The sequence below is a fragment of the Balaenoptera ricei genome, chromosome 6 (genome assembly GCF_028023285.1).
Source record: "Balaenoptera ricei isolate mBalRic1 chromosome 6, mBalRic1.hap2, whole genome shotgun sequence".
In the NCBI taxonomy this organism is placed as follows: domain Eukaryota; kingdom Metazoa; phylum Chordata; class Mammalia; order Artiodactyla; family Balaenopteridae; genus Balaenoptera; species Balaenoptera ricei.
In genome coordinates this window covers 75,153,526-75,171,664 of record NC_082644.1, presented here as the reverse complement: position 1 = coordinate 75,171,664, position 18,139 = coordinate 75,153,526, and the positions used below count along the sequence as shown (strand labels likewise).

Here is an 18,139-nt window from a genome sequence, read left to right as displayed (position 1 = left end):
CTCCCGGAAAGGCTAAGAAACCAGCGCCGGTGATTGGCCAGGTGGGGGCAGCCGTGATGCGGTGGCCGAACGCAGAGGAAAATTTCGGGAGTTGTGGAAGTCCCTTTGGGGATGCTGGGGCACAGTTTGGCTCAGCCAGGAGCGATGAAGGGGCATGTCCAGCTCAGCCGTGAGATGTTGGGGCGCAAAGTCAGGCTCCCCCGGGAGGTGATAGGGGTATGATGTCCAGGTCAGCCTTGGAGTGATGGGGGGCGCAGTGTCAGGCTCAGCCGGGAAGTGATGAAGGTACAGAGTCAAGCTCAGCTGGGAGGTTATGGGGGCTCAGGGTTAGGCTCAACCTGGAGTTGATGGGTGCCGCAGCGTGGGGCGCTGCCTGGGGGGCCTGCTCCGGCAACCGGGCAGTCAGGTGCTGTTCCTGGGCGCCGCAGCGAGAGGCGCTGAGCGCCGGCGTTCGCAGCTCGCACTGAGCTGGGGCAGCGGGAGGAGCCCTGCGCGGTCACCGCCTCCTCCGGCCGCAGGCTCCTCCTCTCCCCCCGCCTTCTTCGTCTCGCCTGCCCGAGCGCCCAATCAGCAGCCCTCGGCCCCGCAGAGCCGGGTTGCTTGTCTGGGCGGCGGAGGCTGAGCGCGACCCAAGCGAGCTGCGGCGCCCGCCGACCAGGGACAGGCGGGACTCCCGGAACCCCGCTTTGCCCCGCGCGGCCGCCCCCTCTTCATTGTCGCGCGGACGCTTCGGCCCGAGCCGCCCGGGCCACGATTCTCCTCCTCTTCCTCTCGGAGGGGAAGGAACGGAGACGGCGGAGCAGCTGCTCCGGAGAGAGCGAGCCGAGGCCCTTGCCCCTGAGGCTCGGGACTGGAGGAGGAGGAGGCGGAGGCGGAGGGAAGTGCGCGTCATTCCCGGGAGGAGAGTTTCACCTCCAGGCAGAGGCTGCGGCTGCCAGTTGCGTAAAAGCGGCAGCGGCGGCGGGCCGGGGCTGGAGGGGCTCCCTGACCATGGAGGGACGATCCAGACCAGGGGACGCCAGGAGCTCGGCTCTGTCTCTTTGGACTGCTGTGTAGGCACCTGAATTAGCCGACGCTAAGCGGGGGAGGGGAAGGTAAGAAGCAACGGGGTCACCAGCACCCCCACCCCTCCGCCCTGCCTCCCTTGCTGCCCGCTGGGGGCCACTGCCAGGACGCGGACCATGGTCCTCCGCTTCTTCCCGGCTCCCGGCAGTCAGGCATTGGGGCATTTCTATTGAAACGGCAGAATCCTCCCGCCTCCCACAGCACCCTCCCGCCCTCCCCCCGCGCGCCGCCTTTCTCCTCTTTGGATTAGGAGTAACAAGACTCCCCCGAGGAAGTCCTGTCCATAAGAAAGGGTCTTTGGGAACCACATCTTGATTTCTTTCTCTTCCTCGCTCTTTTCATTGCTTTTACGGGGAAGCAAACAATGGACCTTTGAAAGTCGGTGTGAACAGTCTTAAACTTTCTGGAGAGGGCTGGCTTGGGGGAATAAACCCCACAGGAAGCCGACTACAGTGAAAGGTTGGTGGAATGTGCATTGCAGTTTCGGCTTCAGTGAGCGCGCGCGTACGCGTTTGGGGTGATCTTTGTCTCTTTATTACCCTGGGTTGGTGCTTCCCCCCCCCCCCCAGTCTCCCACCCCAGTTTCTTTTAGTTAAGGTAAGGCGACTCTTTAAGATCTCTTGCAGCTTTCTTTAAAGCTGGGGAAAGGCTTAGCACTGGCCCCCACTTCCAGCTTTCCTCTGCAAAGTTGGGAGGTCTTGGCAAAGCAAGGGGGTCCGGCTCTGTGAGGACCCCTAAGTGCTGCGGTTAATGCTGGTTGCTACACCCCTTGTAATAAAACCAAGGTTCTGACGTTCCTGGATGCTCTCTGCTGAGGGTTGATTTGTGTCCCCAGATTTCCCGTGGAGCGGAAGCCGCTCACTTAAATTCTCCGCATTAGGTTAGGAAAACAGACTTTGATATATGTCTCCTTTCATCAGCAGTAAGGGTTAAGGATAGAGTGCTTAATAATTTTAAGAACTTTCATTCCGCACAGGAGCCACTCACTGGCTTGTGTTCACTCCCCTTGTTTCAGTGTGACTGTGATGCGATGTTGCATAATTGCACGTGTTGAGGGTGTGCAGATACTATCTTCGTGAGCTCTTCCCAGTACAAAGTGAGAAGAATTTAGAGGAAGGGGGATGTAGGGAGGTTTCACCTGAGCTGAGTGTGAACTGAGTCCTCAAAGCAGCCAGGCTTACCTGTTGGAAATGTCTCTGTTTTAAAAACAAATACATTTAGGTTCTGATGAACCTAGGGGCAGGGCAGGAATAAAGACGCAGAGGTAGAGAATGCACTTGAGGACACCGGCAGGGGGAAGGGTAAGCTGGGACGAAGTGAGAAAGTAGAATTGACATATATACACTACCAAATGTAAAATAGATAGCTAGTGGGAAGCCGTTGCCTCGCACTGGGAGATCAGCTCCGTGCCTTGTGACCACCTAGAGGGGTGGGATAGGGAGAGAGGGAGGGAGACACAAGAGGGAGGAGATATAAGGATATATGTACATGTATAGCTGATTCACTTTGTTGTACAGCAGAAACTAACAACATTGTAAAGCAATTATACTCCAATAAAGATGTTAAAAAAATAAAATAAAAACAAATACATTTAAAATATTTAGCCTTATGGTTCTTTGGTTGTCTAGAAAAGAGCTATTAATGTTTGTTTGACCCTTGAAGGAAACTTGCTATTTTCAAAATTGGTCTGGGCATCATACTTTGGTTGTGTCTTTGATTAGCTATGCAAAGGGTTCTTTTGAGTTTGCATTTCTGGGCAAAGCAGAAGATAGTGCACTTCCTCTGCTTAGTAAACATTGGGTAGCACATTTTGGTGCTTTATCCTTTACATTAAAACCACTCCTCAATTTTCTGTGTACCTGCACTACAGGATCTGTGTGTGTGTGTGTGTGTGTGTGTGTGTGTGTGTGTAACTGGAAGTCTTGTCTTGTGGTTTTCAGTTCAGTCCACCTGATGCTGTCTTATCTGAATGTGTTTACAGGCCCAGAAAAGTAAGGTTAGAAGTGAATTCTGAGTCATCACCTGTTTCCCTTTTACAGTCTGAATGAGCAAGCAAGGTGAGGACTGGGAACTGTGTGTGTGTGTGTGGACAGGAAAATTGAATCAGTAAATTCTTACATGGTACTTGTTTAGATTTCCTTTGTCACAGCTAATTGTCTGAGTAAAAGTCTCTTTTCTTTTTTTTTTTTTAAGGATTATTGGGGGGTTTTTTGTTTGTTTATTTATTTATTAATTTTGGCTGCATTGGGTCTTGGTTGCTGCACGCGGACTTTCTCTAGTTGGGGCGAGGGGGTCTAGGCGAGTGGGGGCTATTCTTCGTTATGGTGTGCGGGCTTCTCATTGCGGTGGCTTCTCTTGCTGCGGAGCATGGGCTGTAGGTGCTCAGGCTTCAGTAGTTGTAGCACGTGGGCTCAGTAGTTGTGGCTTGTGGGCTCTAGAGCACAGGCTCAGTAGTTGTGGCGCACGGGCTTAGTTGCTCTGCGGCATGTGGGATCTTCCTGGACCAGGGCTCGAACCCGTGTCCCCTGCATTGGCAGGCAGATTCTTAACCACTACGCCACCAGGGAAGTCCCATAAAGTCTCTTTTCTTGATTTGGCCTATAACCCCTCAAATTTTCAAAAGTCAGGAAACTTTCACAACAGGAAACCAGAATGGGGCAACACCTCATTCATGTTCTAATAGACATATCAAGCCTGTTCTCAAACAGCTATCTTGGAAATGAAGAGGAAACAAAGCAGAGAGTAAGGTAGTCTTGTGGGCCGTTTCTGAATTTGAAAAGTTACTACTTACTAGCTATGTGCCTCTGGGCAAGTTTCTGAAATTGAGAATGATGAACCATATGTCAGAAAGAGAAAATTTAAATTATCATTGTCAAATTAACAGTTTTAAACTCACATGGGATGCTGTATATAAATGTGTACCTTGTAAAGTGCTGTAAAATATTTATGAGTATTGCATCATCCACCCACCCACCATCCCTTCAGCTAACAATTATCAATCACCTATTGTGTGTCAGGCTTTCTGGAAGCAATCTGCCCACTCTCTTTGTGGAGTGTTCTTTTTGGTAGGGAGAGGGAGTTGGATGAAGTGGTTGAAATTCGAGAGGTCACAAGGAGCAAAGATAGGGACTTCCCTGGGGGTCCAGTGGTTAAGACCCTTGCTGCCAATGCTGGGGGCGCGGGTTCGATCCTTGGTCAGGGAACTAAGGTCCCACATGCCTCGAGGCCAAAAAAAAGACCCCACAAAATACAAGGAGCAAAGATAACCTGGTGGCTTCCATGTATAAAGAAAGATAAAACAATCTCTGCTGTTGAAGAAATGAGTCTATTCAGGTACAAAAGGAAATGAACAATTAGAAAGCCCAGTAGGTGTTTGGAGAATTATGCATAGAATGCTTTAAGAACCCAGAGGAGGATCAGATTGGGAATGGGAGGGGGAAGCAATTTAGTGAAAAATAAAATTTACTAAATCAGACATAATAGTAGGGGCTGAAAACTGGTGTTAGAGGTACCATTTTGAAATGTAAAGATTGGAGGACTTGGGGCTTCCCTGGTGGCGCAGTGGTTGAGAGTCTGCCTGCCAATGCAGGGGACACGGGTTCGAGCCCTGGTCTGGGAGGATCCCACATGCCGCGGAGCGACTGGGCCCGTGGGCCACAGCTGCTGAGCCTGCGCGTCTGGAGCCTGTGCTCCGCAACAAGAGGGGCCACGATGGTGGGAGGCCCGCGCACCGCGATGAAGAGTGGCCCCCGCTTGCCGCAACTAGAGAAAGCCCTCGCACAGAAACGAAGACCCAACACAGCCAAAAATAAATAAATAAATAAATAAATTTAAAGATTGGAGGACTTGAAGTCAGAATTGAGTTTAAAACAGAGCTCTGACAATTGTTAACCATTTGCTTATTGGGCAGATCCCCAAATTCTTCACATATTGTTTCTTCATCTGTAAAATAACTTTATGGAATTCTTTGAGGATTAACTTTGATTTAATTTACCATTGTAATTTACCATTACAAGCTAATGCTGTTTGGTACTTTCAAAATATGTTCTTTTTAAAAGCTGTAAATAGATACAGTTTATAACTTAGTCTAATTGGTCTCAGTCACAGATTTCTATTTTATTGGCCCTTTCCTGAGTGTGCTGAATCCCATCTTGAGTGCAAGTCTTCAGCTGTTGTCATATGGTGAGTCTCACTTGTTCAGGCATCTTCATCTCAGCCATAGGAAATCTTTCCATCGCGTTTGGGTTGTGAACACTAATTAGAAGGATGGGCTGTCTAGTACAGTACATCAATTGAGAGGGGCTTGTCTGGGTCTGTACTGTAACTTCCGCACTCTCCTCCCTCCCTCCCAAGTCAGGCTAGTCCTTCTGTTTGTCTTGATCCTAACAAAATGAATATAGAAAAGGGAGAAGAAAGGACAAGAAAAACTATACATCTACATTTTTGAGACCATGAAAATCACCCTTAATAGTTTTCTCCATTTGTATAGAGGTGTAATTTTCAACTATACTATTTATATAAAGAAAGGCTGTGCTCTCAATAGCAACAGCTGCTGTCTAGGTGAAACTTGAATCTGTAAGCAGTACTTGCTTTATTTAATACACTTGCCTTAATTCTCTGCTTGAAATGGACTTAAGCTCATCTGACATTTTAATAAATTGCCTTTGATAGAAATCCATACTCAGATATTTAAAACTGCCGTGTTAAATGTGACTTTTTGGGGGAAGAGTGGTATGACTATAAATCAGTTCGCAGGACAGTTACACATGCTGAATCTTAGCATGCAGTTTGAATGGGCCTCAAAAATAATATTAAAATGAGGAAGTTGAGACCCACAGAGGCTAACTAATTAGGTAAGGTCATGTAGTAAAGTAATGGCTGAGCAGGGACAAGAACCCCTTTGTCCCTATTTCCAGCCAGCATTTTTTTTTTCTCCAGTATACTCTAATTTGTTACTCTTTGGTTTTGTTAGCCATTTAGTTATTTTAATGTTTTAATAGTGAAATAATTTGCATTCGGGCTTAGAAACCCACTGCGCCCAAGTTTAAGGCAGACACTATACCTTCTGTTTTGTTTGGGAGAATCTAGATATGATATGGTGCACAGAGTTGGGTGAAGCTACTTGTAATAAATTTATCAGATAAGGAACTAAGTGTAAAAGTAATGTTAACTTTACTTGTATTTTCTATAAATAGTCTACTAATTTAAAATATTGTCGAAGTGCACATTTTTTAAAAGAAGCAAGTTCTTCTGAGTAAGAAACATTACTCAGATTTGTGTTTTGAAACATATGATAAAAGCATATTAGAAATAGGTTTGCATGTTCTTTTGTTTTTCCTGTACTTGCTTTGGGAAGCCTTTAATGCTGGTTGTTAGAAACTATGCCCAGCAAATATTTTGTTACATTCCCAGGATGTACAAGGCACTGTGCAAGTTGCTGTGAATGATACGAAGATGTGTGAGGCATAGGGTCTTTATTAAAATGTCTCTTTACAAAAAGTGAAACAGACTCAAAGCTGTGTATGACTTAAAACTCAGAATTGCTATCTCCCAGCAAATCAGTCCTTTGATCTAGTAGGCAAATCTGCTCTGAAATTGTTATTATTAGACTTGTAACAAGATATTTATTTTCATTACATGGTGACAAGTGATAAACCTTTCACTTTATTTACTTTATCAGGGCTTCATCTTAGTTTGGACAATAAGTAAAACTTTGGCAGCGTTCGATGAGATTCTATATTATGAAAAGTTTGCCTAGGAGAGCTTGTGGCGGTCTTAGCTTTAATGTATTTTTAAAATGACTTTAACATTGCATAGAAGTGCGACTGGAACATTGTTTTTGCCTGAAAAGGTTGCAGTTTAAGACAATCCATATTGAGCAACTGAGAAAAGAATTGTCCTCATTGACTCTGAGTTTGATGTTAGTATCTTAAAACATATGCATATTCACCACAAACTAGGTGTCGTGTCTGATTACTAAGTCTCTCCGAAGAGTGAAATTATTATTGATTTGGGGGCTCTTGCCTAATTACTGGCTTGTGCTTGGAGACTACAAGCCTTCTCTTATCATAATGGTCTCTGCTAGTGGTGACTCACTTCCCTGAAGAATGAATGAGGTTTTTTGTTTGTTTGTTTTTTTGTTTTTTAACACACAATGAGGTTGGAAAATTCATTATTAACATTTAAGGAATTGGAAAGATTAAGTTTAGCACAAGGACAAATGCCTGATTCCGGTTACAGAAGAAATGAGAAAAATGAGTCATTTTTTAAAAAATTGTGGGTAAAAAAAACCCCCCACACATACCATTCTTTTTAATACCACCAGTGCCACCACTATAAAGTCAACGTTGTATGAAGATTTAAAAAATATTATACTTCATTAATGCAAAAGATATGGCTTTAATTGTTCAATAGGTGCTTGGTGATAGCCATTCCCCAACCATCCAATGCCATGTACTCAGACAGAATGAAGTGCTAGTAATGTTGAGAAGCTAGCAATTTGGTAGCAAGTGGGCTGTGTATGAAGGTATAGGTGAAAAGGCCAAATGAGAGATAAATCGTCTTATCCACATGATTAATGACATCTTTTGATGGATATTGGTTGCTGCTTGCCCAAGTGCCTGTCCTTACCATATGGCCCCCCTTCACAGTATATGGTCAGTTCATGGATAACCTTCCCCAGCTGCCTGGTTACCATGTCGTCTGAACTTGGCTTTAGCCTTAAAGCATTTCTTCTTGCTCCCTGTTTGTGCTTGTCCTCGTCACTTGAGCTCATTACTCAGCCCCTGTTTACCTGTCCTGCTCCTGCTGGCAGTATTCTATCCCTGTTCAGCCATGCAAAGTCCAGCCTCTGCTCCGGTGCTGAGTAATTGCTCGTTCACTGGGGGTCCTGCCTTTTGACTCTCTGGTACCCCTGAATTTGACAAATGTCAAGGAGACTGTGGAAGGCGTGTAATATGGTCCCTATGGTAGGCCTAGGTTTCACAAGCCCTAGGAGGACAGGGACTGTTTTTTTTTTGTATTTTGGCCAGGAACTCATCTGCAGGTGACACCTGCCAGCCAGCCTTCTGGAGCCTACGAAAGACATCATGAGTTTGTTGTTTTCTCCCTATATTGGTTATTGTTGGGCAGTGTGTTGTCATTTTAGGGGCAGAGTTCAGTGGTAGATTTTAGTTCACACATGCAAAGGAAGGTATTAGTAGTAGTCTGATGGTATACATTTGGGTAAGTAAGTTTGGGATTTAATAAAATCAGGCTATCACCCCTTTAGACACCCCAGCCCAGTGTCTTTGCCTCAACATATATTGTAATTACTTGTTTACCTGTGTTATCGTCTGACACCCCCCCCGCCCAACGCTAGGCTATGTGCTTCTTGAAGGTAGAGATCATGTATATTTTTTGCACCACTGGGTCCCAATCATCTAGCAAAATCCTTGTCTCATAAGCAATCCCCAAACCTGAATGCATTCCCTGTTTGGTAAGGCTTTTCTCTTAAATATACTGTATGAAAAATAGACTATGTGTTGTAGGTTAAAAAATATATATACATTTGGATTCTGATCCTGCCCCTGCCATTAATAGAAACTTTGCTTTGATGTTGGATTGAGTAGCCTGGATCACTTCAGTCTGGGCATCTCATTATTCATCTGGGATGTTTCTTAGTTTGAAAGGCATGTCAAAACATACTTGGTATATGTTTTCTACTGTCACTGCATTTTGATGTCTGTATATCACTGGATCATAAACTTTTGGTACACCTATACTTATTTATCAAACACATCTCTGTTGTCTTTTCTGTTTTCCCCACCTTTCAACATTCTACCAACATGACTTTCTTGAATTTTTCTTCTGGAGAAGCATCTTAAAGCTTTGTCCCTGGCACTCGGCAGAGAATGCAGCCCACAGGCAGCTCTGCCCTTTGCTATGACCTTAATTAAATCAGCCTCCCTCAGGTCAGACTTAGGCTTTGGTTCTTTCTTTCGAAGGCCAGCTGCAAGGCTGATGACATGCCTGCGTCCGCCATCGTGTGCCTCTGCACAGCCATCCGTCACTGTCAGCAGGTTGGGAGTCTCTCTGCTGTGTCCTCCCAGCCAGTGGGGAAAAAGGGCGAAGGGGGATGGTCTAAAGACCCTTGAGAGGGAGGGGAGAAAAAAGAACAGCTTTCAGTAGAAAGAATTAAGGAGAAAAAGGAATCTGAGGAATAATAGTCGGAAGAAAGGAAACAGACGTGAAGAGCAGAGAACTGGTAGGTAACATGACCCTCTCCTTCTCTCTCCAATTTTCCAAGTTGAAGAACAATCATCCTCTAGTTTTGCTTATCCTTTAGTTCTTTACTTCTACCCAGAGGCCTACGTACTTTGCTCTTTTTTAAAAATTTTGTTTTTGATTGGGCGAGGAATGTGAGATATTGTTCAGTTGTCACCCTTTCTACCCGCCTTGGTCTGTAGATCTGTATTTTTGCCCCTTTTGTTTCTCTTTTGTTTCCCGGGATAATGTTCTCCAGTCTTTTCGCGCTATCAGCCATCTTGGCTTTAGGGTCAAGCATTGCTTTTCACGGACAGGCTAACAGATATGAAAAAAGACAGGATTAATGAGTATATTTGGTGGCAGAAAAATCAGACATCTGCCTCCTATACCTTGCATAAATGAGAGGAGTAAAATAATGAATTAAACTATTTCTTAAAGGTCACTTACTTTAAAGTGCGAAAGTGTTCACTGGGTTTACTTTGGGCATTAGATATAAATAAAGACTCTGTTTTGAGGGACCATATTTTAACAGGAGATTCCAATAGAATCTGCCAAGGATATATACACTTCAGTGAAATTGTAGCTAATTTGCTAATCTGAAATCCTTAAATACAGACCCATGAGCATATATTGTTTCGTTGTTTTCCACGAAAGCAAACTCTTGGTATTTGTAGTTAATTTTTGTTTTCCAGGGATTTACTGTTTCCTGACTATAGTTTTCTAGCAAAGAGAGTATAGATTAGATGAAAAGTGAATTTCTAAGCAGGGAAAAAAATGTCTTCTAACTTTAAATAATAATTATTCCAACTCAAATGCTTAGTGGGAAAAATTTTCTTTTTAGTAAATTTAGTCTTTTTAGGACTATATGTTTGAAATATTCCTTGTGATTTCTCGGTATTGTGGTTTAACAGAGTTAGTGTGTATTGAGAGAGTTATTTCCTTTTGAGGGGGGAGATAATGTGAACAATATATGGTACCAAACTGGAAGTCAGGTGCATATTGGTGTTTATATATAATAGTAGGTTAACTTTTGAGCATATCATTCATCATATGTGTCTAAATTGACCAAGTGGAGAAAAGAAGGTAGAAGATTAGAATTAAAGTGTCTCAGTACCTTATCCTTTCACTTCATAGGGAGCTGTTTATGATTCAGGGTTGGTGCATTCCCCTTGCATTTCTGAGCATTGGCCTCGGTGTGATCAGCTTAGTAAAATGAGCAGAAATCAATGCAGGTAAACTAACTCTGCAAAGTGTCTTATTTCTTGGGAATGTGCCAGACAGTTGCAGGTGCTAGTGACTCATCCTGATTTGGAGAGTTGAAGGACAGAGACAGAAGGGCTATGACAAGTGCTGGGTAATAATGGAGAATGTGTGAATGTGACAGTGTGAAGGCACTGTCCTGTTTAGAAGTCTCAGAGTATTCATTTCTTTGGGAGTCTGGTTACACAAAACCAAGCAGATCTCTGAATGAAAGTGAACTTATTTTTTTTCCCACCATCTGTCTATTTTCTCTCAAATAGCTATAGGAATAGACCTAGCATTTATGCTGAATTCCTTTGCAGTCATTGTTGTAGAAAAATGTGTTTTATCTTGTTTGGTCTGGGAATAGAATATGTAATAAACTATATTCTGCTAAACTATGTATAAGAGAATTCCCCTTCTCCGAAACTCTCTTTGTTTTATCCTTTGCATTTGAAAATCTTTATATGAGAATATTGATCACACTTAAATATTTGACAGTTTGTGAAATTAAAGATCCTAAAAGTCAACTTTGCTAAGTTTGTTTCTTACTGAATAGTTTTGAATGATTGAGTTGTTGAGCTCATTGTTTATCAACTACAGACATAATCTGAATCTAAAACAAAACTAGATGAAACATCCTACCTCCTACTCCCCCGCCCCACACACAAAAAAAACCCAAACCTGAAAATCACCTTGATGTTATTCTCTCTTGTCCTTCTCTTAAAAATAGGAGATTGGAAGTTAGAACCGTTAATTGAAAGTTCAAGGCCATTAGGAGCTGGTTAAGAATTTTGTTAGGTCATGATTACTAGTAATTATAAACAAAATTATCATTTGTTTTCATGATAATTCACAAACACCTCTCTTTCCTGACATAATTTACCTTTATTTTTGCTGTGACTGAGCATACCAGTGTGTTACAAAGACCTACTAAGATCTTAATAAAAGGAAAAGTTTCCTTAGCCAGGTTTTGGCCAGTTGTACTGAAACTCTCAGAAAGTAGACTAATTTGTGGAACTGACCTTTAGGTTGGATACTGTTTCAAGAATTATGTCCTTCATCAAAGAAAGATAAACTTGAGGAGATCATGCCAGTTTCTTGACTGTTCCTACAAGCCTGAATTTTCCATTCAAAAATAAGTTTTTATACCAAGTGTAGGCAGGATTTAAAAGAACTTAAATGAGTCAAAAGTATTGCATTTTCATTAGGTGTTCAGTATGATGGGGCCAATATGCATGGCACAGCAGTGGGCTGTGGGACACCCCTACGTTGGGTTGGAGGGGCTGGATGATTTTGCACTATAGGGCAAGTGTCCTCAACCACTGTGTAAGTGATAAGCACTTGTGGTAGGCAATTGGCCTTCTGTATTAGTAGCTCAGCAGTAGAAAGAAAATGAAAACTCAGCCCTTTTAAAGAGTTCTTAGGAGTTTTGAATTAATTGCCGCTCTCTCTGTATTGGGAAGACTTTTCCTTTGATCATAGCATTTATTTGCTGTCAGCATAACAATATAAAGTGGAATGGAACATTTCCTTTTTCCTAAGTACCTACTGCATTTCATAATGTGTGGTTAAAACTTACAAATATTGTGAAAAGTTGAACTTGTCTAGATGGTTTGATGTTCTTTATCTTTAGAATTTCTATTTGCAGTTGTTAATAATACCCTTTTAGTCACCCACTAGATTGCATATTAGCATTTTGTAAAAATTAATGCGTTGACTTTTTTGCTTGAAGTAGTAAATGTTCTCAATTTTTCCCAAATTAGGGCAACTAATATGGAAATTAGACAAATTTCCCAGAGCCTCAAGGATGTTGAAAAAGGAGTAAATGGGAAATTCCAATCTGTGTGTGTGTGTGTGTGTGTGTGAGAGAGAGAGAGAGAGAGAGAGGAAAACAGTAAGTTCTAAGTTCAGTAAGCACTTACTGAGTTCCTACTGGGTGTAAGTTCCTGTGAGAATACCAAGAAGAGTAAGGTGTTGTCCCTGCTCTCAAGAGGCTTTTGGTCAACTGCAGGAGATGGACACGTACTTACATTAACTGAAACATAAGGCAGAAAGCAAGGTGATTCAATAAGAGTTTTAAATGGAGTACAGGGAAGAACAGGCAGGGAACTTATTGTGGCATCCTGAGAAGCCTTCATGGATGAAATAGCACAGTATTTGAAAACTTTATAGGAGACTATCTCAGTTTTCTTAAAATCATGCCCCTTTTTAATAGGTCAGAAAACCCCAACTATGATCTCCTTTAATGTTGTTGAAATTTCAAAATAAATTACTTTCTGTGATTATTGTAATTTATAATCAAATTAATTAATTGAATACTCTTACCAACTGTAAGCCCCTCCCACAGTTACTGTTTGAGTTTATACACTCTTTTTATCCAAGAGAAGAATTTTATTTAAAATAACCGCAAATTTTTAAGGTATTTTTTTTTGTGAGGGCAACTGAGAATTTGACAAAAGTACTAGGTTTTGAACGCTACCCCTTTTTTCAGCATTTGCATATCTTTAAGTTGATATGATTTTTTCGTACTTTTAGTAATTTCTTTCATTATCTACTTTAAATTTTGCCTAAATTCCTGGTGCAAATTTTTAATTGCGTGATTTTATTTTTAAATTAATTATTACCAAGGCTTTTGGGCTACTAGGTTTTTAATCATCCAGGAAATAAATACTCACAAGATAATTCTTCTAAGGAACATCTAAATACCAAAAATTATGCTCCAAAAGCTTTGTAGAGTGTATTTCCAAATTTGATATGAATGACTTGGGTTATTCCTCATTTTGGATTGTTTGTCTGTGTTTAGGGGTTTAGCACAGTCCAAAATAACTCTTAAAATATATCTTAAAATACTGGTGTGTTCCTTCTGTATACTATGTACTTTCCACTAGAAATACAGCCCTTTTAAAAATGACAGGTGATATAAACAAATTAACAGTATATTAAGTAAAAACCTCCATCTGTAGTAAAAATTTTAAAATGACACCTAATGCTAGCGTTGAATAAAGCTTGCAAGCCAGGGGAAACTCTTCATCCTCTTTCCTCTATTAGGTTTCTCCGTTGTTCTTGGGAACATAAACTAATGTTCAAACTAATGCTACCAGTAATAACAACCTTATGGACTGAGCAGCCTGGAAACCTATCACAGTATTTCATGATATTTCCTTGGTCAATTTCACTCTTCCTTCAAGCAAGTGATTTAAAATTGAATTTAGGACTCTGTGTAATATTGTTTAACTTTTTATACTATTTCATTGACACAAATACTGTTAAAATAAATACTTGGAATAATTAAAAATAAATAAATAATAAAATTGAATTTAGGAATTGCATTTCTTGGGGATGCTGTATATCTTTTATCTTTTTCCCCCATAGTCCCTACCACAATTCTCTAATGACAGTAAGAGCTCGCAATTGCTTATTGAATGAGTGAAATGACAATTTTTCCCCATGAATAATTGAAATCTAGCTAGCAATCAATATATTTTAAAGTAATTGATTTATAATACTACTAAAGCAAGCTCATAAATGTAAAGTGAAATCCTAAAGCAATGTATTTGTGTCTTACTAAAAAATTGTAATAAATTGAGAGGAAAATCTGCATATTATTATTTTCTTGTAAATTTATTCTAACATAGTTTCAATAATGTGTTACTTAGGAAAATAATGATTGTATTTGTTGCTTATGTATTTACATGTTTTTCAGTAAAATAGAGCTAATGGACTCATAATATATAGAAAAATATATATACAGTTTTGCAGAAGGGTCCTGGGGAAAACATACCATGATTATTTTTGATTTATTGATCATGTTAGTTTGTGGCAGACACCATCTGAATTTTCATGTTAGGATACCATTTTGTGAATGTGAAGAGAAATATTTTTCCCAGTGGGATGGTGACTTCATTTAGGCTCTCACTGCCTTTTTTTCTGTTGTTTTGGGTACATCTGGAGACATTATCTCCCACAAAAGGGGCCTCCAGGCTGTTAAGTAATAACAACCTTTCTCACCCTGAAACAATCAAGTATCAAGTGATTTCAGCTTCAAACAAAAGATTTCCACTCCCTTTCAGAGGAGATTATAGTCTGATTCCCCTCTCACCCTGGTGAGCCTGGCACTCAAGAGTATCTAGTTTAGTCCTTTCTTCGTTAATAGATGATCATAAAGGGGTCTTTGTCATACTCTCTCATTTGTTCCAGCAGGATGTATCTATTATTTTGGTCTGCTGCTTGACACATACAGCAGTTTCTTTAACAGCACCTTCGATCATGTTGTTCTCCCTTTGTCATAGAGCTTAAGCTTCATCTAAATAATTACTTTTGTTCAGAAATCAAACCCCACAAAGCAAGTGTTTTTGACAGACACACTCTGAGAATGTTCTTTGCCCCATGTAAAATCAGCATCAATTCCTGATTAGATTCCCTTTCTGTCCCCATTAATTTCCAGGTCGTTTGGGTCCTGGGAACACTTATTTGTGGCTTCTTTAATGGCCACATTTTGTGTTTAATGGATTTGCTGTAGTTTAGAGTAGTTTGGAAGTACCCTTTTTTGTTGTTTTGGCAGAAGGTGAGGGGGATTAACTATAAGAGTATTGAATGAAGTCAGGTGACTCTGAGATGCTGCAGTTGTTAAGGAAGGGAAGTAATGAACATCATGTTTCTTATTTATCCACAGTTGCTGAAATAAGAACATTAAATGACAGCGCTTCTTTCCCTCCCTCCCTTCCTCCCTTCCTTCCTTCCTTCCTTCTTTCCTTCCTTCCCTCCTTCCATTCTTTCTCTTTTTCTCTCTCCCTACCTCCTAGCCTCCCTCTCTTTCTTTAACTTGGCAAAGTTACAGAGTAAGGTTTCATTCAAAACTTATTCTTTTATTTGAAAACTGGTAAATGCTTACTATAAAGAATATAGAAAGTAAAAAGGACTGCCATTTTGTGTGTATGTCAGCTTCTCTTAGATAAGAAAGAATCATGTAGAGTCTGGTAAACTTCTGCATGAAGAAGTTCTGAGAATATTAAGGTGCCCTTTCAGACTCAACACAGTTCTAGTTATACCCTTGCAGAACTGATTCTTTGAAATTATTGCCTCTCAATTGTTTTGGAAGACACATGAGTGTAACTGTTAAGAGCCTGAACTCTAGATTCAGAATTCTAGGGTTCAAGTCCTGGTTCTCTGTAAACTAGTGAATCAACTTTTGTAGTCCTCAGTTTTCTCATATGTAAAGTGTCGATAACGGCACCTACTCATAGATCTGTCGTGTTAGATGAATATGACAAATTAAATGTATTAGATTAGTTAACACACGTAAGGTGTTTAGAACAGGGCCTGGCAGTAAGTGCTCTATGAATGTTAGCTATTTTTAAAAATCATCTTAACCATAATCTTTGAATGCTACTATTTTTTAAACAAAATTTGAGGATTTAAAGAAATAATATAGACTTTCTCATTAAATGAATTCACAGTCTGTTAAGTGATAACATGGTTAAAAATAGTTCAGTTGCTTTACAAGGAGATAAATTTTGGGGAAAAATTAGACACCTAAACATGCATGCTTGCCTACTGGAACTTGTTAGGGCCACCTGTGGTCCTCATATGACACGTGGACTGTAACATCAATTTGAAGAGATTTACAGTAATGATACTCAAGGTGTAACCGCCTGCTTCAGTGTCACCAAGGTACATTTTAAAAATGTGAACTCCAGGGCACTCTTTCCACCAAGTGAGCCAGAATCACTGGGGTGGAGAGCCTGGGAATCTACATTTTTAACAAGATTCCCTGGTGATTCTTATGCACAATTGAGAACAGTTGCCACAGAACAGTGGCTCTCAGCCTATATGCTCATTAGCGTCACTTGGGGAGCATTTAAAAGATACAGATGCTTGGCTCCTGACTTAATTTTGGGAGTGTGGCACTGGGCATTAATGTTAGCGGGTGATTATAATGTGCAGGGTGGAAGAGCCATGGCATTAGAAGACGATTAGTGAAGGTGATTGTTGACATAGTTTATTATACCAGGATATAAGCTGACTTGATATTTTCAAAAAGGCATTACAGTGGTTACCAGGGACTGGGGAGAAGGGGGGAATGTTATTGCTTAATGGCTATAGAGTTTCTGTTTGGGATGACGCAAATGTTGTGGAAATGGATGGTTGTAATGGTTGTACAACATTGTGAATGTGCTTAATGCCACTGATTTTACGTTTAAAAATGGTTAAAACGGTAAGCTTCATGTTATGTATATTTTACCACAATACTAAAAAAAAGCCATTACAATTCTCACATTTCTGAGCCTTAATTTTCTTTTCTTTTCACAGTGACAGTATATCATGCATGCCACTAATTCCAGGGGCCACTCCCCTGCTTTCCTGCAACCTCAGAATGGAAACAGCCATCGCTCATCTGGCTATGTTCCAGGGAAGGTTGTCCCACTGCGTCCCCCTCCTCCTCCAAAGAGCCAAGCTTCAGCCAAATTTACCTCTACCAGACCGGAAGCCCGGGCCACCTTTGCTTTCTCATCTGAGGAACAACAAGCCCAGAGAGAAAGCCGAAAGCAGAAGAAGCACAAAAATACTTTCATTTGCTTTGCTATTACTAGTTTCTCATTTTTTGTTGCACTTGCAGTCATTTTAGGAATATCCTCAAAATATGCTCCAGATGGTAAGTGCGTATGTGTGCATGTGTGCATACAGAACCCATTCTAGGAGAAGAAAGAAGGGAAGGAAATAGTAGAATAAATTCTGAAAAATCTTTTGTTATTTTAACTTGGCTCTAGCTTACTAATATATAATTAGATAATATGAGGTGTATCTTCTTATGAATGAGAGCAATTGTTAAAGGAATCCACTGGAAATGATAAAATTAAAGGATTGCTCTTCCTTTCCATTTTCCCACTTTGTCCCAGGACTCAAGACTTTCTTGGAGCATTTCTTTTCAAAATAGTAATTTTAAGAGTCTTTATTGAAATCCTGTGGTAGCACAATTTCATCTTTTGTGGTAGGTATGATTTTCAGACTGGCACAAGTTTTTAGTAATAAAAATTACTAAATGCAGTGATAAAGTATATTTAATTGAAAAAAAAGTGAAAGTGATAAGATTTGTGTTCTGCCATTTGAAACCAGTTGGGGAGACAGTTCCAAAAGAGAAGCTTCCAATATTTTTGAGGAACAAGGTATATCCTTAAAGAAAAACATCCATTAGTAGGTATAAGTTCTGATACACTTGTCTTCATAGTTAAACATCATTTAGGGAGATTTTAATTTCTTAAATGGCCTTTGCTTTTCAAGTTGGTAATATAGCAGTACTTTGAATGATTTTGAAAAGTTTATTGTCAGTCAGCCTCAATATAGTACCAATGAAGAATGGCCTCATAATATACCCTATCCGTCTCTCTGAAAATCAAAGGGCTCAGCACTGTGGAAAAAGCAGACCAGGCCACTGGATTGGCACCATACTGGTCTGCATTTTTTTTTATAGTCTGCAACAGATTTTTGTTGAATTAGTGCCTCCTTAAATGGGTATAATGTTTGAGAAGCATTTTACCAGTTATAAGACTTAGAAATATTAGTTTATTTAGTTTTCATGGGTGATTTG

At 40.7% G+C, this 18,139-nt stretch overlaps 1 protein-coding gene across 2 annotated transcripts in view; it reads left to right on the top strand.

Moving 5' to 3' along the window:
* The first annotated feature begins 614 nt into the window (after positions 1 to 614).
* CEMIP2 (cell migration inducing hyaluronidase 2) overlaps positions 615 to 18,139 on the top strand; it is an 84,725-nt gene continuing 67,200 nt past the window's right edge. The window contains exons 1-2 of one of the 2 annotated variants that reach the window (XM_059924898.1): positions 615 to 1,094; positions 16,864 to 17,206. In XM_059924898.1, the coding sequence (XP_059780881.1) occupies positions 16,876 to 17,206 (331 nt within the window). In that variant the 5' untranslated portion in view covers positions 615 to 1,094; positions 16,864 to 16,875. Of the gene's footprint in view, positions 1,095 to 9,243; positions 9,311 to 16,863; positions 17,207 to 18,139 lie in introns of those variants that run through there. The other variant, XM_059924899.1, reaches the window with a different exon arrangement.